Source organism: Anguilla anguilla, chromosome 9 (genome assembly GCF_013347855.1).
Source record: "Anguilla anguilla isolate fAngAng1 chromosome 9, fAngAng1.pri, whole genome shotgun sequence".
Lineage (NCBI taxonomy): Eukaryota > Metazoa > Chordata > Actinopteri > Anguilliformes > Anguillidae > Anguilla > Anguilla anguilla.
Window position 1 is genome coordinate 52,537,541 of NC_049209.1, and position 22,789 is coordinate 52,560,329.

The window sequence follows — 22,789 nt, forward strand, 5'->3', positions numbered from 1 at the left end:
TAATGATATATATATACATACATATATGTATACATAATTCAAAGAGAGTTCACTGAGTATGGCGGAAGCTACTCTCATTATTGTCAGGCATGACTGTAGACGCCTTTTTATAGTTTTCACAGGGGGAAAACTTTGCGTGGATAGATCAAGCAAACGCTGACCCCATATTATTATAGTACAGAAAGTACTCGCACGTTGTTTCATCTCGAAAAGAACTTTTTTTTCTCTCTCTCTCTCTCTCACACACACACACACACACACACATAGCACACAATCTCTCACTCACAGTCTCTCTCACACAAGCAAACACTCACTTTCTCTCACTCAACTCACTCTCGCTCTCATTTTGCTTTTTCTTTGAAAGCACACCAAAATGACACATACAGAAACACTTTGTAAAAAAGAAAACATTTTCATAACCGTCAGCAAAATGCGACAGTTTTATGCATTATGATGGCGTGACGTTCTGATGTTCTTTTAAATTATTATTATTATTACTGGTTTTTTTTTAAATTGGGAGGTGAGGTTGCCCTCCTGGTGTTCATGCCAGGGTGGTTTAGTCCTCTCAGTCTGGTGTTTCAGATGCGTTTAAAAACAGGAAGTGAGGTCAGAATCCCTTGCTGCAGAGTGATGTCCTGGGCAGCCATTTTGAGGAGTCAGCTGAAGGGCAAGCCTCCCTTCTGTAAGGTGACGTGTCACAATGGTTCTCCCGAAAATGTCCTGCTGTCGTTCCGATCCCCACCTCCGACCCTCTCTTCCGACCTTCACCTCCGACCTTCAGCTCCGACCTTCACCTCCGACCTTCAGCCTCGACCTTCAGCTCCGACCTTCACCTCCGACCTTCAGCTCCGACCTTCCGATCCCCGTCTCCGACCTTCAGCTCTCCTGCAGCTGTGGACACAGAAAAACACCTCAGAACACGTCGAGCTGTCCTGCGTCTGCTCTGCCGATTCTTCGCCAGCAGGACGCCGCAGCAGGCTAATGTTCGGCACATCGCACCTGGTTCTTACAGCTTATATACTGTACATGCCTGTGTGTATCACACTTCACATACACTTCACCGCATATGTGATGGATAAAAAAATTTAAAAATATGGTCAGTACTGTATACTGTACATTGTATGGATGTCAGTAGTAATATATTTGATGACGAATGTCAGTGCTGGATACTGTATGATATATGAATGACAGTAGTAGTTTATTTGATAATGAATGTCAGTAGTAGTTTATTTGGTAATGAATGTCAGTAGTAGTTTATTTGGTAATGAATGTCAGTAGTAGTTTATCTGATAATGAATGTCAGTAGTAGTTTATTTGATAATGAATGTCAGTAGTATATTAGATAGTGCATGTCAGTGCTGCAGGCTGACCTCCTCCTCTCCCTCCTCATATTGGAGGCCCCCCAGGGTGTTGGGGGGGTTCCAGCGGGCCCCGGGGCCCCCCTCCCCTCTCCTGCGGCCCTCAGAGCTGCGGGAGGACATGGAGCCGGAGGACCTGGGGTCCCGAGGGGCCGTCGCCGAGGGAAACGAGGGCCGGCTGTAGGAGGGCACATCTGAACCAGAGAGAGGACAGATTACACACCTACACACTCACATACTCACACACTCACACACACACATACTCACACACACACACATACACACACTCACATACTCACACACTCACACACACACATACTCACACACACACACATACACACACTCACACTCACTCACACACTCACACACTCACATACTCACACACACAAACACACTCACACACACACACACACTCACACACTCACACACTCACATACTCACATACTCACACACACACACTCTCACACACACACACACACACTCACACACACACTCACACACTCACACATTCACACACTCACACACTCACACTCACACTCACACACACACACACACACACACACACACACACACATACTCACATACTCACACACTCACACACTCACACACTCACATACTCACACACTCACACACTCACACACTCACACACTCACACACACACCTACACACACACACACTCACAGGCATGCACAGAAGGAACTCGCTCACGCCTTATTGCCCCATACCTGGGTGTTGGTGGGCCTTGTTGCCCTCCTCTTTGCCCCTCCTCAGGCTCCTCTGCCACTCTTCCCCAGGACGGGACGCCTCCGACCCCCCCCCTCCGGTCCCTGTGGTCCGCAAAGCCCTGCCCCTCCACCCCAGGCCTCAGGGGGGCGCCAGAGGGCACCAGCCCAGTCGGCTGTGAGTTCAGGACATCTGGAGAAGAACAGAAACTAAAGGTTAAAAAATCTCTTCATTACTGATAAGAGAAAATTCAAGCGGAGGATGTGCCATGTGCCAACTCCATAACTAACAGAACCGTATGATATGAAAAACAGTTTCTCTGAAAAAAGGCCCAAACTCTGCATCTGCATACACTTAAGAAAAGTGTTTCTGTACGTGAGTGTGTGCGTGTTTGCGTGCGTGTGCATGCGTGCATGCGTGTGAGTGTGTGCGTGTTTGCGTGCGTGTGCTTGTGTGTGCATGCGTGCATGCGTGTGTGTGTGTGTGCATGCATGCGTGCATGTGCCTGTGTGCAGTTTAAGGCTGTGTGCTGGATATTAAATTTCTCTGCGAAATGCTTCCAGCACAGGAATGAATTATTTACACCTCACTAGTAATATTGACATCTCTTATTCAAACCATAGTGCGCCCCTGGGTCTGCTCTCTGTGGGAATATACTACTGAGAGAGACAGAGCGAGGGAGGGAGAAGGACAGAGAGGGAGAGAGGAAGGGAGGGAGGAAGGGAGAGAGAGAGAGGAAGGGAGGGAAAGAGAGAGGGAGTGTGTTTGTTCACACCCTTTTAAGAGTAGGTTTTTTAGAATGTTATGTTTTTTTTCAGAATTCCAAGTGAGTGTTCTAGAACTTCATTTCTATCAGTAGTGATTGTGACATCATCATTAGAATGTTCAGCTAAGAAGGTGGACTGAAGTGTGTAGAACTCTCACAGGCGTTTAGCAGAGGCCCTCATCAGAGTCACTGAAACAACTTCAGATTTTTTCCCCATTTACACAGCTGAATATACACCAAAGCAATCCTTGCTCAAGAGCACAACAGCAGTGTCCCACCTAGGAATCGAACCTGCAACCTCTAGGTTACGAGGCCAGTTCCCTAACCACTATCCCTAACCATTATATCTGTGAACCCTTACAATTACAGCAGGTAGAGTACCTTCCACATCGCCCTCGGGCTGCTGGTAACCTTGGTGACCCTGGTAACCCTGGTAACCCTGGTCTCCAGACGCGTGTCGTTTGTGCTTCTTGGGGGGTCGTCTGTGCATGACGGCGGCGCTCATGCTGCTGTCCGTGGAGACGGGGCTGCTGGGGCGGCGGCGGCCCGGAGGGGTCATGGGATACTTCCGGCCTACGGGAGGACAGAGAGAGAGAGTGTTCCACATTAAGAGAGTGTCTCTTAACCCTGGTTCGGGAGGACAGAGAGAGAGAGAGAGAGAGAGAATGTTCTACATGTCACTTAACCTTGGACAGTTGATTGAATTTAATTGGTTACCATTCCCCCGCCCACTCCCCCCTCGCTCACCCCCGGGCCCGGCGTGTTCCGGCAGCGTGCCGGAGGGGTGGCGGGCCACCCTGAGGCCGGCGTACTCGGCGGCGTTGGCCACGGCCTGGGCGAAGTCGGCGTCGGTGAAGAAGGAGCCGTCGGAGGAGTCGCCGTCGCCGCCGCTGGACCGGCGGGAGGAGGCGGAGCCGCCGTCGGAGGCGGAGCCCCAGCCGTTGATCATGGAGCCCGTCACGGAGCTCTCCAGGTCCCCCACGCTGGACGCCGGGGTCTGGCCCAGCCTGCGGAGGCGGTCCTGCAGCTGCGCGTACTGCCCCTCGTCTGGCCCCGCCCCCGGCCCCGCCTCCGCATCAGTCTCCGCCTCCTCCTCCTCCTCCTCCTCCAGCCGGTCGCTGTCCCGCACCCGGGGGCTGCAGACGTAGCCATAGTTGTGGGGGGGGGAGACGGGCCCAGCGAGGCCCGGGGGGCTTGTTGTGTGCCTCCTGAAACAGCAGAGAGGGGTCTCATTCAAAATGTTTTTTTTAAAAGTTACATAGCAAAACATGTAGAGCTGAATCATCTATAAAGAGTATAATTTATACTGAGTACTCTGATTGTACTATGTCACTGTGTTTTTTTACACACAGGAAGTGACATCATCAGGTGAGTGGTCAGAGCCAGGTTAGTGTGTGTTACATCTAAATTTAAAAATATTTAGTCATAGAAATAAGTATAAATATATATGTTCAATCAATTCCAAGATATATTTTATTCTGACAGAGTACTCCCATTTCATTCCCATTTGAGCCCAAACTCTGTTATTGTGCATTTTACCCACAGGAAGTGACATCATCAGTGGAGCAGCCAGGGCTGAGTACCTGTGGTTGTCATGGCCGTCGCATGTGATTGGTTCCTCCAGGGGGGAGGGCGTGAGCGTGGCGGTTGATTGGTGGCCGTAGGACACGCCCGCCGGGGACGAGGCCATCCCTCGGACGGGTGGAGTGGGACACCTGTCCGCAGCCTCCTCTTCCTCCTCCTCTTCCTCCTCCATCTCGCCTGGCTGGAGGTACATCCGCGCCGGGAGGGTGGGGCACGACGAGTCCGGGTCAAAGCTAGGACGACCGGAGGACACACTTTTTAAAACCTTCTCTCGAACCAAACTGTGGTTTTCTTTTAAAAGCGCAATAAGAATTACTGCCGCCATGGGGCGTGCAGGCAATCATAAGGTTAGCAGGCTAACGTGCTAAAGCATTAGCGCTCATTGCTGCCATAAGGCTCATTGACAATATGAGCCGGATTGCAGCGGCGGGCTAACGTCTCACCCGTTCTCCTGCGACAGGGCGTACTCCCCGGAGCTCTGGCAGGGAGGGGGGTTGGCGGGGGGAGGGGGCAGCAGGTCGGCCAGGTTCATCGCCCCCTGTTTGGGGGCTTTGACGGCGCGGGTTCCTTTCTTGGGACCCTGGCTCCCTGGACAAACAGAGAGAAAACACATTTAGGCGAAGCGCTGAGCGTCTCCGTGCTAAGTGTACCTAAGCGCTATTTACTAACGAGCCCAGACATGCACAGAGCTACCACATCCCATTGGTTAAATTATTAACCAATTACGGTCCGCTGTGGAGACCAGACCCTTTTTGATTGGTTCAACCAAAACATTTTTTTTTGACAGGCAGCTAACGGACTCTCCACCCATTCTTGGCGTCCTTGTTGCCTCATTCACCCCAGCGAGGGCAATTATCAGGGCAGAAACACTCAAGATCAGAAGTGCTCAGTGTTACGGTGAGTCAGCTCTGTTGGGAGTGCATTTCATCCATTTTAGAGTGATGTAAACCTCAGAGTAACACTGATCATCACAGTGAGCATATACAAAACAGGAAAGGCGAAGGAGGAATGACTCATAGCAGCACTGACAGAGCTGTCCGTCAGTGATTTTCGTTCGTCCGTACGCCGTTATTATCCCGACGACACCGTCTCCGTCTGCGTCGGACGGGGAAGGTGCCGGTAATTACCGACCTCGCCACGCGGAGAGAAAAGAAAGGAGACAGTAAAAACACGCCCCCTCCTCCCTCCCCACAGTGCCCTGACACACTGGGAATTTCACAGGAAAAAAAGAAAAAACCCTGTAATTTATGATGTCCTATGGGGTCTCTCTATTCTTAGTCTTCGACCAGGTGGCTTTTAAAAGCACATCCTCTCCAAAACTGCTTCCCTGAAGCCGAGCATGGCTAACCTGGACTCAAGACAAGTGCAAGTCAGTCAGGACAAACGGCATATCGCCAGAGAGAGTAAAGAAAGGATACAGCAGCCATGATATCACCTTTTTCATACAAAACAGGAGGTAGTCAGCAAGTATTCACCAATCATGGTGAATCTGTGTTTCTGAGTAACTTTCTTCTTCTGTGGTTGCAGGAGAAGAACTGTTTTCAAGAGTCTACAGAGACAGCAGCCTCATACCCCCGTGCGACAGAATAGGAAGCAAAAACAAACATACAACAGCGAACTGTACCTCAGAATGAACCACGGGGAGCAGGGGACGCATAATCTAAAAAACAATGCATAAAATATGCTGTTTTTAGGGTGTCGGTCTGATCCAGTGATAGGCACGTTTCTGCTACGCCAGCAGTTTTTCCGCTACCTGGGAGCAACCCAATTTGATTCATTTTCCAAGAAGAAATGATTGCGTGGGCGCATTTTTTTATTATTATTATTTTTTTTGTTTTGTTTTTTTAATATGTTTTTGTTATTGCTTTCGAAAGGTGGCATTTCAAGGTTATTACAAATTTCAGCTTTTCAGCCCAAAGGGATTACTACCAGAAGCCTTTTCCAATTACGCACCAAAAAAAACAAAACACAAAACAATTATTCGCGGGTAGTACACCACAGCCCGTAAAACACACAGGAATACTCCCCCTGACCCCACGGTGGATGAAACGCTCGCGCCTGATTGGACGACCACAGAGGCCGATAAAAGGAACAGACTCATTTCCACTCTCCACCTGCCCCAGGTTAATCAGCTCACTCAAGCACGGTTCTCACTGTAATCCGATTCACGTACGCCGTGACTTTTTCAATCACAGTCGAAATACGAACGGCGCCACAGTCGGATGTAACAGTTTGGGCTCCTGTACTTCTGTGACATGGAAATATATTTGGAGATGTGTCACGCTAAATTATTTAGTGCCTAAAAAGCCACTTTCTTCAGAATTCATTCTCCAGTGACTGATAAATGCTGGTAAGGAGGTTAATGAACAAACCAGTGATTGGTCCAGTCTGTGACCATTCAGCACAGTCGTGCTGACCTACAGTACAAAACATCACACCAGTTATTTGAGGAGACACAACGAGAACGGAATGTCCAACCACGCTCTGTGACACCAGTATTTTTAAAATCTCTTTAATTTTGTGAACAGCCATTTTATTCTAACAGTCCAGACAAAATAAGCTCTTGGTCCTGGGGGTCTCCAGCCCCGTGGATCCCCTGATTTTCAGAGACAGTGGAAAACCCTGTTCGCTCATTCATGAAGGCTTGTTAACTCTACACCCCAGGGTTCGAATAACACTCTGGCTGTATGAGGGTCTGAGATTGCAACTGCCGTCCAGGGGTGGATTGCATTCACTAATTACTTTTGGGGGGGCGTTTCTGGTCTCTATAAGGGAGGGTTCTGATCTCTTTTGGGGGGGGACTCTGGTCTCTTTTGGGGAGGACTCTGGTCTCTTTTGGGGAGGGGGGGGTGCTCACCGGAGGTGCTGGTGCTGGCCCGGTCCGAGCTGTGGTAGGAGCCGGTGCTGCTGTGCTCCGGGGCCGGGCTGTAGGGGATGGTGGTCTGCAGGCACCCCTCTCCACCCCTGTAGTGATCTGTGGGAGGAACCACCAAAAAACCATCACTTGGCACATTCCATTTCACCCCCAGAACCAAACCAGTTGGTACGACCCGTATGACACGTGTCAACCAATGATGTCATCATTAATCATCAGTCGTCATTGGCTGATCTGACTGATTACAAGTCCTGGGATTTGAATACGGGGCTTTTATTTTCCATGGCATGCAACAGCTATTTCTGTTATAATGGGTAAGAGGGTAAATCCTTCAACAGACGCTAAATGCATCTAATTAAAGGACCATTAGCGGCTTGTTACAATTCAACGGTTGCAATTATGGCTGGAAGCAAATCCATTGCGCACAGCGGGTCACCTGACACCACGTCTGATCTAAAGTTCCAGAAAGAATTATTCTGTAGTTCTCCTCAAGTCAGAAGCCACATTTTGGGCTCTCTTAATTTTTTGCCTTCTTTGTAGTTCTGGTCAATTCATCAATTAAGACATCCAAATTTACAATGCTTAGCACTCACCTTTATTCAGTCTGTTCTGCTCCACGACGCTGTACTGCGGCTGTGATGTCACTTCCTGAGGCTTCTGCTGCAGGGCCGGGCCAGCCTTCCAGCCCCGCTTCTCGCAGCAGAGTTCGCCCCCGGCCCCGGCCCCGCCCCCGACTCCGCCCCCGGCGTTCTTGCTGGCGATGTTGGACTGGATGAGCTGGGTGGTGGCGTACGGGGTGGGCTCGTAGGGCGTGGCTGGCCCCCCCAGGCCCATGAAGCACATGCCGGGGGTGTTGAAGGTCTTCATCTCGTTGATCTTGTTGGAGAGGTCCACGTCGCTGTACACGCCCGAGTCGGCTGCCAGCAGCCCCGATGGCTTGCTCTCCAGCTGGCCGCTGTAGTTGGCGATGCAATCGGCTGGGGGCGGGGGCGGGGCAAGAAAGCGAGAGGTGTTTAAACTATCCAATCAAATTTAAGCTGTGAGCTTGGGTGGGCAGGGCAAGAAAGCATGAGGCGTTTAGACTATCCAATCACATTTAAGCAGTCAGCTGAGGGAGGCGGGGCAAGAGAGGGAACGGCATTTATGCTATCCAATCACATGTAAGCAGTCAGCTGGGGGGGGGGGGGGGAAGGGGGCGGGGCAAGAAAGTGAGAGGCATTTAGACTATCCAATTAAATTTAAGTAGTCTGCTGAAGGAGGTCAGTGATAGTGATTTCACTAATTAGCTGTACCCTCCTGGGTGAAGAATTGTGCTAATTAGCGAATCCAGGTGATTGGAACAAAATACCGGAGAGGACTTTTACTTTGATTTAACAGCTCTGTGCTTAACCTTAAAAGAAGGTTCTTCAACTACTCCTTTGAGGGGGCCGCATTTTAAAAATCATTTTGCACCTATAAAACAAAGTAAGAATAATTGATGCTTTGAGGAAACTTACACAAAAACAGCTGCATTCACACCAAAAAAAGACGCTGTATTAATAGGACTGGTGTGCACTGAAACGTGCGTTATACACACTAAAATCACTTCAGATAACCGCCACAACATCTGATTGTATTCCTGCTACCCACCACTGGGTCCTGACCCACAGTTTATGGAACCAACCGACCGATCCTAAAACTGTCCCGACCCCACAGGGACACGGACACGCCTCCCCTGCCCTCGCGTAGAGAACGCGTGAATAAATAAACCCCCCCCCCCCCCCTCCTCCCACCCCCCCGAACACGACCGTTCTGCCCGCACGAGGATCGGTTTACTCAACAATGGCCGAACGGCGAGGGATGTTTCAGAAACGCTTTAATTAAATTCACACCGTCTCCGAGGCGACGGTATCACTCCCAGGGTCCAGGGAGAAGATGCATATCTCCTTTATGAATAATGCGAATTTCATTTAAAGTCAAATGTTAAATGAAATATTCTTATCTCGTGTGTGCGCGTGCGTGTCAGTGTGTGTACATGAGTTAAACTCTCAGATCACCCCTACTGACAAGAGAAGGCATTGAGGTTGCCAGGTTGTTATAAACTCACCTGGGAACTGTAGGTGACCAGGTTGCCAGGTTGTGAGTGATGCACCTGGGAGACTGTGCATGCTGCCATAAACTCACCTGGTCGGCTGTAGGTGGTGAGGTTGCCAGGTTGTAATAAACTCACCTGGTCGGCTGTAGGTGGTGAGGTTGCCAGGTTATAATAAACTCACCTGGTCGGCTGTAGGTGGTGAGGTTGCCAGGTTGTAATAAACTCACCTGGTCGCCTGTAGGTGGTGAGGTTGCCAGGTTGTAATAAACTCACCTGGTCGGCTGTAGGTGGTGAGGTTGCTGTCGCTGGTCCCGTTCCCGCTGTTGCAGCAGTTGATGCTGCAGTCCTTGTGATTGGGGCAGGCGTTGGGCCAGGGGTCCCCCAACCAGGGCTGGGGGGCCGGATCCCCCATATTCAACAAGCCGGGCCTGGGTGGGTAGGGGGGTAATAGCACTGTCATGATCCACCAGTAGTAAATCTGGCAACGCTAGATTTTTAAAAGTGAACACAAAGTAGAACTCCCCAGTAACAGGGTTGAGAGCCTTGGATTCAAAGGCTGGTGATGAGTAGGTTCCCAAAGCTCTTAATGAGCAACGGGACGTCCCGAGGCCAGGCTTTTTCAGCTAAAACTGTACACCACTGGAGGCGAATGCATCCCCTGTTTGTTCGGTAATCAAGATCTCACTTTCCCCCTCAAGAAAACAAAACCTGATAATCAAAAGATAATCTCTGAGTTGGGAACAGCCAGAAGCAACCTTTGTGTTCTGATAATTTCATATGGGAAAAAACAAACAGCGGTTTTTATGTGCTTTTCATGAGCAAACAGTGCTCCTCAGACTGCTGGGATTCAGCCCCTGCTGGCCTCTCTGTCATCAACACTACCTCGCCTCAGACAACAGGATGACATCATCATATTTATGGACCGACAGAAGGACCGGATCACACAGGGAGGGTCTGGGGGAGGCGAAAAGGGACTATTTATTTCCTGAGTTTGTTCATGTACGGTATCTGTCGAGGAAATGAAAGCACCTCCCCCTGGTGGCGGCATGTGGTAACACACCCCATCCTCTCACGCACCCAAGCAAACCTGCTATTTTGGGCATTTACAGGGACATAACCCGGGGGTGACCGTATTTTTGGCGATATTCTTTAACCTGAAAGACACACACACACGCCTGCACACAAACACACACGGACACATGAAAACAGACCGTGTCCTGTCCATTTGTTCCTTCAGGCCACGAGTGTTGCTTGGTAAAAAGGTGGGATGAAGGGTTCCACAGTTTATATGGTCTTATGGTCTTTTCAACTTTTATGACCCCCCCCCCCCCCCCCTTTTTTTTATCTCCTGGAAATTAGCCCGTCCCAGCCACTGTTTACAACCTGCAGGAATTTGCGACCCCCAATCCTGGACATCAGCAGAATTTGGCAAGAACAGCCAAAATTGACCCTTACACCCAACATTGCATGCATACACATACTCTCGCTCTCACACACACATACACTGCCTCACTCACACAAACACACACACACACACCCAATCACACATACAGACAGGCGTGCACATATGCGCACACACACACACACACGCTCACACACACACACACCCCGCTGTTGTTTCAGAGCTGTGATATTTCTCACCTTCCTGCGCTGCTGACAGTTTCTCCCCCGCGCTGGTAGGCCACTGGAACAGAGCACAGTTGCCAAAGGTCACACACATAAAACACATCATCACAATATGGAGGCTGCCGAGCAAACCTGACACTGCCTTCCGTCAGCTGGGATTTGAGCTCGCAACCTCCGGTGACCAAACCCTGTTCCCCCATGCAGTTTCACTGTTTTTTTATGAACCATAACCAGTCATAAATCACACAGTATGCACATGTCCCTGTGCTGTACATTACAACATGAGCATTCAGCAATTTGTAAATCAGGTTTTTGCCAATCAGATTAGGCCCCACTTTACAAAGGTGAGACAAAGTCACAAACTCACCCGTCAGATGTAATTTATTTTCCTGCGACAGAAGTTTTACTTTGCCCTTATTTATTCATTTATCGCCGCTCGTCAAGTAACCTCTCAGAGATCCCTGACTCAACTGCAAGCACGGGCGAGTTTCCAAATTCCTTCCATTTTCTTTCGCCCCGTCGTGCAGTTCAGCTTCAGTGCGTTTTATTGCCTTACCTTGTGATTATTTTACCAGGCTGTCAATCGCCCATCAGCAATGATGATGATGATGATGATGATTAATTGATGTTTTTCCCCGTGACTCACCTACTAAATTTTTAGTTTTTTTTTCCTTTTCATTTGAGCATTGTGCTGTGTTTCAGCCTGACCTTTAAAGAGCTACCTTTGAATGAGACTACTGAGAAAACCACACACGGCCGTGCCTCTGTGGTATTTATCTGGTTTTAATGTCATCTAAATGTTACGTTGTTTTTAGGGATTTATATGCGTTTTCCTATTGTTTCATGCTGTGATTTTTAACTAGGCTGAACAATGATCAATAATGGACAATAAAGATCTTCTGAACGATGAAAATTGCAAATTATTTGGGTGACTGTCAAAGCGAAGAGCAACTTATTCATGTGTAGTCATTGATAGAAACTTACAACATCAAGCCTGTCACTTTCTACAGAGTACCTCCTATAAGACAGTTGGAGTTGGATTCACACTTGAGCAGCGTTGCCAGATTTTTCCCACCACAATTGGGCTACTTTTTTAATGTTATTGTGCAGGGAAAAATGATTTTTAGGTGGGTTTACCGTTTTCAAATCTGGCAACCCTGCGCCAGAGGGCCAGTGTTACCTACAGGGATCAGGAGCTCCGGAGGTGAACCCACACCTGGGTAACGGTGAGAGAGTACCTGCATGCCTCGGTACCCCGTAGCCCCGTTCCCACGGAAACAGCCCCGCAGGTAACCGCGAGCACATAATCGCCTCCATTAGTCATCCTGACCGCACGCTTAAGAGAGCTCTTTGTGCTGCTAACCGCGCTAACGCTCGGGGGGGGGGAGGCAAGCGTCGACAAGGAGTTCATCGAGACCGGACCCCCCCAGGGCACTGAGACTCTGGCTTACAGTGATTCAACTGCACCCCTGCCAACCCCCCCCCCCCCCCCCACCCAAACTCCAGCTCTAACTGGGACATCTATGTCCTCATCTATCTCCACTTGCAAACATAACAGCAGCGGGGAACCCCCGCTTTGATCAGGACTCTGGGGGATTCAACGGGCTCTCTGAGGAAGTCTTTACCCCGACAGACGCTGACAACCTTGACAGGTTTAGAGGGCGTTTAGCGCTGCCCCATTGTGCATTAGCATTCTTGCGCGGCGCGGCTACGCGCACGCACACATTTGTTTACCTGTCCACCCAACGCACGGAGCGTGCACGCTGGGGGATTGGGGCAAAGTCGAGGAGCTGCGAGTTCAAATCCCGGGTGGGGTACTTACCCTTGAGCTGGGCTAAACCTGCACTGCTTTAGTAAATACCCTGCCTGCGTCGTAAAACATACAAGGTATTCTGGCTTGGATAGCAGCGCACAGTACATGGCATGTATGGGTGGATAGCTAAATATGAGTACTCCTCATCAATGTACAGGTATGTATAAACAGGCACACACACACACACACACACACACACATACACACGCACAAGCACACACACGTATTTGTGCAAAACTTACCTGTTGGAGTGAAGGTAAAGGATGGAACTACAGGATCCAATCAGGGGAACAAATCATGTGTGAAAGGGAGAAAGGCATATTTTCATTAGAATACTGCTGAATTAGCAACTGCAAAATCATTCATCTCCTTAAATATTTACACGCACACACACACACACACACACACACACAGACACCCCCCTCCCCCTACCTTACACAAACAGGATATTGTCTCCTGTTATAAAAATGGCTCATAAACCAAGTCATATGTGAGAAAATGGCACCTTTTTATACAAAGATGTTCTCTCCTCCTCTTCCTCAGTCTCACCACTACTGCTAATATTACTTCGCAACAGCTCAGTAAAATTTACCTTCTTTTGATCCACCTCCCCCCATCTCCCACCCCCCCCCCCCCCCCCCAGTTGTCTAGAGACCCCCTGCTGGTTAAGGTGAGTCCGAGGCAGGGAGGGTTTGAACTCTAGCCCCAGGCTTCAGGGGGTCACAGCGAACAGTGTGGGGGCAACACCTCCATCACAGTCACTCCACAGGGAAAGGGGAACACTTCTAAATTAAGCGTTCCAGGACTCCACGGGGAGGGGGGGGGGGGCGAGGCAGCCCAAATGAAAGGCCAAGTACACCTCTCTTTCAGAGAGGGAGGGTTTATCAGGCTGTTGTGCTAACGGCTCCGCTAATGGAACAGTTTCGTCTGTGTTCGTTTAGATCTTTGACTTCGTTTTAGTTTAAGAAGAGGGTACTGCCACTTTCATTCCCCGAAGGAGAAAGTGTCACTTTCTTTTTTTTTTTTGTTTTGCTTTGGTTTTCCCCGAAGGAGACGGCGAGCACTGCAAGAACGCTAAAACGTTAGCACAAAGGCTAAGACCAGGAGCGAAGCTAGCGGAGAACAGTGAAGCTACTGCAGACTTTAACGCCAAAAACCTGCGAACGGCACACGACGGGGAAAGACAGAGAGAAAAGTACGGCCCGGAGACGTGGATGTCACGGCGACGGTTGCCATGTCTGGCGGATATCCCTCATTCATTTCCCCCTTCAGGCTTTGAGGCCCTCGAGGCTGCTGGGAGATTAAGATGAGAAAACGTTCGGCGGACGACCCGACAGCTTTATCAGTTTACGTCCGTCTCCACCTGCGCTGACAACAAAATAGCCCACCGGTGACTTTGACAGGGAGATGAATAAATCTAATTACCTCAGACACACAGAGGAGAGTATCAACGGTGTCCCTTCCCTGTCACTGAATCTCAGTTGGCATGGCATGTATCAGTACACAGTGGGGGGGTGGGGAGGGGGGGGTGTACGACAATCAACCACCTGTTAACACTAACCAAGCCAAACCTTCATGTCAGTATCTGCTATTAATGTGGACATATACACACACCCCACCCCCACCTTAAAATCAGTTCAGAAAGGTTAGGCGAGTTTACTGCCCAGTAAACACAAAACGTTCTCACAATGTTGCCGCAATGTACTTGCAATGTTATGGCACGGACAAAACATTCTAGTCACATTTTGTGCAATTTAGTGCATTAACAGGGCTGTAAAAGAACATACATGCTCCGTCAGCCTACGCCGTATAAATAAAAGTTAATAAAACAAAATCATTTCCTTCATTGTGTCTTGGACAGCAAAGCCCTCTGACACAGCACTCACAAGCGAGGAGCTGAACTCCCTGAGGATTCCTCATTAATCCACCCGGACGCACAAACCCGGGAGCCAGCGACACGGTTAGCGGCTCCAGAGGGAACGCGACGCTCGCTCGCCCTGGCACGCGCTCGGTGGAGAGAGCCGCGGTCCAAACTGACGGGCACGTTTCCGCCGGGCCGGTGCCACCGACCGAGTCAGCAGTCGCGGTTTTACCCGCGAAAAAAAACGTTAGCCTAGCCTAGCCTAGCCACCCCGCTAGCCGTTTCGCCGTTTTCCCCCGAGCCAGCAGAACTCTGACAGTAATGCGGAGGTTCCGGAGCTCCAAGAGCACTGCGGCTTGTCCTCAAATACCTCAGAACAAATACGGAGACCGGGAGGAGATTTCTTTAAAAAGAATTTAAAGGGCTGTTTGGTGCCTCATTTGATTAAGGCACGCGGCTGGCGGTCTGGGGCTGAATCCGGACCGTGCCAGCGCCGACTGCACTCAGTAACCCCGTACGGTGATGCACAACTGCTGCCGATTACCTTGCCCAGGGTACGGGCGGGTTCGGTGGTCCAATACAACACACACTGTGCGCATTAAGACGGACAGACAGACAAACTGAGAGAGAGAGAGAGAGAGAGACAGAGAGAGAGAGAGAGAGAGAGAGAGGAAAGGTAGTTGTAATGGCAGGACTGAGGAAGAGGAAGAGAGAATATCTTCATGTAAAACAGTGCCAGTTTCTCACAAATATAAAACTGGCTTTATGAGCCTCTTTTATAACAGGAGACGATGTCCTGTTTGTGTTTGGTAGGGGGAGGGGGGCGTCTGAGGGACTGTGTGTATGTGTGTGTGTGTGTGTGTCTGTGTGTGAGTGTGTGTGTGTGTACGTGCGTGCATGTCTGTTGTTTTTTTTGGGGGGGGGGGGGTATGTATAAACGCATGCGTGGGCGGGTGCTGATTTGGGGCACGGGGGCGGATGGGGACTGATTTGGGGTGCAGGGGCGGATGGGGACTGATTTGGGGCGCGCGGGGGGATGGGGGCTGGTTTGGGGCGCGGGGGCAGATGGGGGCTGGTTTGGGGGGCGCGGGGGCGGATGGGGGCTGGTTTGGGGGGCGCGGGGGCGGATGGGGGCTGGTTTGGGGCGCGGGGGGGGATGGGGGCTGGTTTGGGGGGCGTGGGGGCGAGAGAGACGCACCCTTGCGGATTCCCGCGTAGCTCCCGCTCAGGCCGCTCCTCTTCTTGCGGTGGCGGTACAGCCAGACGCTGAACACCATCAGGACCAGCCAGCAGGTGGCGCCGATGCCCGCGATGAAGGCCGGCTGCTTCACCACGTCCGAGATCTGCTGGGTCAGCGTGTCCTCCGGCCCCGCCCCGCCCTCCACGACCCGCCCTGCTGCGTCTGAGGAAGAGGAGGGGCAGGAGGAAGAGGAAGAGGAGGGGTCAAGCCTGGGCAGCATATATGGAGGAGAAAGGGTAGGAAGATGAAGGGAGAGAGAGAGAAAAGAGGGTGTGTGTGTGTGTGTGTGTGTGTGAGTGTGTGTGTGTGTGTGTGTGTGTGTGTGTGTGTGGGTGTGAGTGTGTGTGTGTGTGAGTGTGTGTGTGTGTGTGTGTGTGTGTGTGTGAGTGTGTGAGTGTGTGTGTGTGTGTGTGTGTGTGGGTGTGAGTGTGTGTGTGTGTGAGTGTGTGAGTGTGTGTGTGTGTGTGTGTGAGTGTGTGTGTGAGTTTTCTGCGTGCCTGATCGTGTGTTTGTGCTCATGAGTGTTTGCTTAATTTCTCTCTCTCCCTGTGAAACGATGAGAAGGGCAGGTCTGCCTGTTGAAAGTGACGAGCGGCGCTTCGTTATAGATAACGAGCGCAGCGCTGTGGAGGCAGATTAAGCGCACTGTGCTGCTGGATATCGATCGCGACAGCGAGCCGGTTTCGGCGGGAAGGGCGGTGAGCGCGTTAACAACCGCGGAGGTGTGGCCGAGTTATGAGGGCGGAGTCCAGCGCGGTCGCCACGGCAGCGTGATTATTTCTGATTACTCGTTTAATGTCTGGCAACGAGAGATGAAAGGAAAACAAGCGCACACTTGTAATGGAGGTCACACGTGCAGATAAACAACTACAATAATACAGCGGAAACAACTACAAGCCCCAGGCACAGTGATATCAGCTACAAGCCTCAGGCAGAGTGATATCAGCTACACACGAACAGATACAGTGAAAACAACTATACTAGGGTGTGTGTGTATGTGTGTGTGTCAGCTTCCATGCTTCCCTGCTTAGACCCCTATTAATAAAAACCAAAACAATTACAAAAGCATTCTAGCTGCTTTGTTACTACTACTAATACTACTACTGTTACTATTAAGTACTACAGCTACTGCTACTACTACTACTACTACTACAGCTATTAAAACTGCTAACTACTAATTTGATCCAGGCCTGCTGAGTGGGAGGGGCCTAATCTTGGCGGGGCAATCAGTAGGTGTGGTCACTCACCCAGCTGGAAGAAGGTGACGTTGCTCTTGACGCCCAGGCCGGCAGCGTTGCTAGCGGCAACCTCCACGCTGTAGCGTATCCCGGGCGACAGGCTGGGGATCAGCACCCAGAAGGTGGAGCCGTCCACGGTGCGGTTGACATGGTAACGGCTCTCATTGCCAAGGCACCAGATCTGTGCGAGGGGGAGGGGTTAGGGATGGTGAGGGGTGGGACCGTGCAGAATCACATCCTGGTTTTCCAGAGTGATTGGCAGGTGTCAGAGATCCAATCAGCCTTGGCCACCATTTAGTTACAATATAAACACACTCTCCAGGGTGGCAAGGCAGTGCAGTGGGTCCTGTGCTCGAATCCCAGCCTGGGCCTTCCTGTGTGGATTTTTCATGGTCTCCCCGTGTCCGCGTGGGTTTCCTCCTGGTACTCCGGTTTCCTCCCACAGTCCAAAGACATGCAGGCAGGCCGACTGGAGACTCTAAATTGCCCGTAGGTATGAGCGTGTGAGTGAATGGTGTGTGTGCCCTGCGATAGACTGGCAACCTGTCCAGGGTACATTCCACACTTTTCACCTAAATTTTCATCTTGGAAAATGAGCAGGGGGCAAACTTGCTGTCATGCCTCACTGATAGAATATTCACACACACACACAAGCTCAGACATGCAAGGTCACACAACCAACCGGGGAAAATGGAAAGGGTCGGTACAATCAAAGATCAAAACGCGCCGTCTCACGCTTTCTTGCGTCTGAAGTGGAGGAATAAGCAAGACGGATAAAAAGGCTCGCAACAGTACCGGCTTCCCACCAGCAGGTGGCGATAAAACACCAGGGTTCAGCTTATCCAACAGCTGAAAGGAGGCTTTCGGTACCTGTCAATCCTCTATGTTCGCCACACACAGAAAAGGAAGTGAAAGTTCCACATCAGCGTCCCGTTTGGGAACAAGGAGCTAATTAACAAGCCACAGGCTCGATGGCTGAACGGGGATTCAGCATTTCAAAGTTTTCTCCAAATAGTGCCCCATGCTGAAGACCCTCCTCCTTAAACACATTAGGATAAACCGTTCTTAACCAACTCTGAATACGTTAGGTCTAACTTAACACATCTCGTCTGCTCTACGGTATAGTGTATGCAGGGAGTAGAAGTTGTTGGTGCAGGACCCACCCTAGTGGAGAGATCAGGGCTTTACACTTCAGTTCAGTGACTCAGCCTTGAATGCCCGTTGTTGTGAGATCCATAAATGTTTAAACTCACACAGTATTCTAAAGACCTCTCAACCCAGAGTCTTTGATTTGAGATATGAGCTCATTTTCGTTTGATTACAATAATCATACATTCACAGCTGGGATGTTAAGACTTCCAGCTTGTACAGGTCACATGCTCCACTTGCCCAGTGAACTAAGCATGTCACTGTGAATACTATAAATTCAGGACACATCTTTAGCCAGCCATGTTATGATGAAACGCATCGTTTCAGAATATTTAAAAAAAAGCAATAACAAAACAAAAAGCCTATTCTTTTGCACCTGTGGATGCACGCTGAAACAAAACATTGTTGCTTAGGTGACAGGCTGGAGTGAACGGAGTTGGATTCCTTTCATCGCTCTCTTACTTCCTTCTTGCTAAGAACTCGCAGCCTTTTGTAAATCATCATTCCAGGATATTTTCTTTTCCAAGCTGCTCACACATGTTCGCTCGTGATGTCAAGAATCACTTCTATGCACTTCTATGTTTCCATAGCAACCTTCAACCGCATTACAACCACCCCTGCACAAGCTTTCACCACCCCCACCCCCCCTCTGCAGCCTGGCAGTAAACTTCAGCCAACTACACTGTCTCAGTCTCTGACTCCTTCCGTGGGCTGTTTTGCGTTTGGTTCTCTCTGGCTTCTGTGCAGCAGTCTTCGCTGTCCGCACTCCTGTCCTTCCTGTCTGCGACTTCATACTGAGACTGTTTCTGTTGTTCTGCAGCCTCGTCTTCTCCCTCTAACTGTTCCTGTGAAATTATATCTTTAGGACACAGTGACTCTACCACAGTCTTGCCACCACTCTCTCTCTCTCTCTCTCTTTCAGACTCTCTCACTCCCTCTCTCTCTCTGTCTCTCTCACTCCCACCCTCTCTCTCTCTCTCTCTCTCAGACTCTCTCACTCCCTCCCTCTCTCCCTCTCTCTCTCAGTCTCTCTCACTCCCTCTCTCTCTCTCTCTCCCTCCCTCTCTCCCTCTCTCACTCCCTCCCTCCCTCTCTCTCTCTCGCAGTGAAGGGTAACCTCTCGGCCGCATGCAGGTGAATGTTGATCCGGGCCGGTTGAGCGCCCCCTGCTGGTCCTGGGCCAGTGTGTACGGTGTGCAGGGTTCGGGGGGGGTGCGCTCCTCATACCTTGTACTCCTGCACTACGCCATTGTGTTCCTCCAACGGAGGCGGTTGCCAGGCAACCACGATCGCCGTCCCGTTGCTGCTGCTCTTCGTCACGGTAACCATACGGGGGGCTCCACTGGGTGCTAAGAGACAGACAGACAGACGGACAGACAGACAGACAGACAGAGGGTAAGACCCAGTGATTCAAATCAACACTCATTCATTTTTGGCCTCTTCATTTATCCTTTAAACCAGGGATCTCCTGAAACAGGGTTGGGCAGCCCTGGCCTAGAGGACTTACTATAAAGTAGCCCGCCCTTCCACGGTTCCAGAACATTGACTGAGACGATAAATAAAGTTTGGTCTTGAAAATCCGCTAAAGCCACACAGGACTGACCCCGCTCCCACATGACTGACCCGGCCTCCACAGAACTGACCCCGCCCCCACAGGCCCCGCCCCTAACCACGCCCCCTCACCTTCCTCCAGCGTCCTGGCGGTCCTGGCCTCGCTGTCCGCGCCCTGGAACTCGTTGAAGAACGGTCGCACCTTGAATTCGTAGCTGAGCCCCTTCTTCAGCTGCTGGACGACGGCCCGGTCCTCCCCCGGGGAGTGCACCTCCAAAACCTCCCACTGGGCCCGTGTGGCGCCCCCCTCTGGAGAGGCCCGGTACAGCACCTTATAGCCCTGGATGTACTGGGACTGCTTCTCCACCTGGGGGAACAGCATTGATAGTGTAGTATAATACACAATAGAGCACAATAGAATATAAACTAGAGTACAGAGTACAAAAGAACATAAAGTAGAGTACAGAGTACAATAGAATGTAGAGTACAGAGTGCAATAGAACATAAAGTAGAGTACAGAGTACAACAGAATATAAAGTAGAGTACAGAGTACAATAGAATATAAACTAGAGTACAGAGTACAATAGAACATAAAGTAGAGTACAGAGTACAATAGAATGTAGAGTACAGAGTGCAATAGAACATAAAGTAGAGTACAGAGTACAACAGAATATAAAGTAGAGTACAGAGTACAATAGAATACAGGGTAGGTAGTCAGGGGAATAAAGAGTAGACTACAGTAGAATACTGAGTACAGTACTGTGGAATACAGTAGAGTACAGTAGTGTGGAGTACATTAGAATATAGAGTAGAGTAGAGTGGAGTAGAATAAAGAACAGACTATACAGACAATGAGAGCACAGAGTAAAATAGACAACAATAAAATATAGACTACACTCAGGGCTGGGGACCCCAGCAGACCCTGCAGCTCTCCAGGACCAGGGCTGGGGACCCCAGCAGACCCTGCGGCTCTCCAGGACCAGGGCTGGGGACCCAAGGTCTGGGCAGGACATGCAGAACAGGGCAGGGCCTGATACTCACCGTCCACTGCACCTGCACCGAGGAGGAGGAAAGGATTATGGGATTGTGCAGGTGGATCAGCACATCCCCCAGCTCTCTCTGGATCTGCCGGTGGTCCACACCCTGGCTGGTGGGAGGAGTGTCTGCAGAAGCACCACAGAGTAAGACAAACACCATAGAATAAGACAAACACCACAGAGCAAGTATCATCACCACAGAGTAAGACAAGACAAACAACACAGAGTAAGACAGATACCACAGCACAAGTCAGATCACCACAAAGTAAGCCAATGAAGCAAATTTAGACCCTATAAACAAGGCTGATTTGAGTCAGCTGTGTAACCGGTTTCTTTAATTGGCAAATTAAGTCGCTAGAACTGGGTTACAGAGCTCTGCCAGAGAGAGATAAGGGAATTGAGTTGCTCTGAAGACAGAATTTGATTGTAGGAATTGTTGTGGGCGGAACTGTGTTTCCTGAATCTGATCAAAATTGGAATCAAATTTGAGAGAACTGATCTGAAATGGAACTGAATTTGAGGTATTCACCCCTGCCACAGTGTCTGAGTGCATGTGTGTGTGTCACAGTGTCTGACGAACAGAATGCCCATTGCAAACCTTGGTCAAATACGGGCTAAATCTGTTCACTAAATGGTAAATACTTTCACTCTTTGTCAGGGTTAAAGTGAAAACCTGCAGGATGGTAGACCTCCAGGAACAGGGCTGGGCAGCCCTGCGAGACCCAAATCTCACCCCTACGGCTGTGTTTGGGGGTGGGGGGGATGAGGGATGGCCGGGGGGGGGGTCGTACCCTGGGTCTTGACGGCGTCGCTGATGGGGCTGGGGTCGCTCAGGCCGTAGGCGTTGGCGGCTCGCACCAGGAACAGGTAGACGGCGCTGGGCCTGAGCCCCTGCAGCACGAAGGTCTCCGTCCTCACCTGCTCCGCCAACGTGAGCCAGCTGCTGCCGGAGGCGTGGCTACCGACAGGAAGGGGCGGGGCAAGGGCGTGCGCGAGGGGATGACAGACAGAGAGGACATCCGTGAAATCTGAGACAGTCTCTCTCCCTAGCATGCACACGCAAACACACACACACTACACACAAACACACATCACAGTCTGACGAGCGCACACACACACCCCTCACAGGCATATATGCACATCACGCTCACACACACACACACACACTCATCCATGCTCAAACGCACAACTAAGCACTAAAAGAGTTTTTTAAAGGTATGTTTCTTCCTCCTTGCTTTCTCACCTGAAGGCCTCGATGATGTAAGAGGTGGGCGTGGCTCCGGAGGTGGGGTTGGGCTTCCAGGACAGGGAGACGGAGGTGCGGGTGACGTCGGTCACCTCGGGTTTGGACGGGGCGCTGGGGATGAGGTTCGGGTCCGTGGGCCTGACGGGCTGCACTGCAACTCCAAACTCTGAGAGAGAGAGAGAGAGAGAAAGAGAGAGAGAGAGGGGGAGAGAGAGAGAGTGAGAGAGAGAGAGAGAGAGTGAGAGAGAGAGAGAGAGAGAGAGGGAGAGAGAGAGAGAGAGAGAGAGAGAGAGAGAGAGAGAGAGAGAGAGAGAGAGAGGGAGGGAGGGACAAAAAATACAGTGACCAGTCAGCATTAAAATGTGTATGTGAGCACGTATGTGTTTGCGCATGTGTGTGTGTGTGTGTGTGTGTGAGAGTGAACCCCCCCCACCGCCCCCCCATAGGGTGTGGGCCCCCTGGTTTACCTTGCACCTCCAGATACGCCTTCCAGGAGGCCTCTCCACTGGGGCTGGACGCTGTGCAGGTGTACACACCTGTGTCTCCCAGCTGAGAGGGAGACAGAGAGGGAGACAGGGAGGGAGGGGTGAGGGAGGGAGAGGGAGAGAGAGTGAGGGAGAGGGAGAGAGAGAGAGAGAGGGAGAGAGT

The 22,789-nt window shown here is 50.7% G+C and overlaps 1 protein-coding gene across 1 annotated transcript in view; it reads right to left on the bottom strand.

The window, feature by feature from the left end:
* Positions 1-511: 511 nt before the first annotated feature.
* LOC118236593 (roundabout homolog 1-like) overlaps positions 512-22,789 on the bottom strand; it is a 49,410-nt gene continuing 27,132 nt past the window's right edge. Inside the window, exons 3-22 of the mRNA XM_035435087.1 lie at positions 22,609-22,690; positions 22,139-22,307; positions 21,687-21,853; positions 20,900-21,021; positions 19,991-20,225; positions 19,535-19,656; positions 17,168-17,339; positions 15,879-16,082; positions 13,062-13,088; positions 11,022-11,064; positions 9,654-9,808; positions 7,900-8,283; positions 7,289-7,405; positions 4,875-5,019; positions 4,431-4,664; positions 3,595-4,055; positions 3,229-3,420; positions 2,084-2,273; positions 1,371-1,552; positions 512-891 (exon numbers count right to left, since the gene is read on the bottom strand). Coding sequence (XP_035290978.1) covers positions 1,462-1,552; positions 2,084-2,273; positions 3,229-3,420; positions 3,595-4,055; positions 4,431-4,664; positions 4,875-5,019; positions 7,289-7,405; positions 7,900-8,283; positions 9,654-9,808; positions 11,022-11,064; positions 13,062-13,088; positions 15,879-16,082; positions 17,168-17,339; positions 19,535-19,656; positions 19,991-20,225; positions 20,900-21,021; positions 21,687-21,853; positions 22,139-22,307; positions 22,609-22,690 — 3,312 coding nt within the window. The 3' untranslated portion in view covers positions 512-891; positions 1,371-1,461. The remainder of the gene's footprint in view (positions 892-1,370; positions 1,553-2,083; positions 2,274-3,228; positions 3,421-3,594; positions 4,056-4,430; positions 4,665-4,874; positions 5,020-7,288; positions 7,406-7,899; positions 8,284-9,653; positions 9,809-11,021; positions 11,065-13,061; positions 13,089-15,878; positions 16,083-17,167; positions 17,340-19,534; positions 19,657-19,990; positions 20,226-20,899; positions 21,022-21,686; positions 21,854-22,138; positions 22,308-22,608; positions 22,691-22,789) is intronic.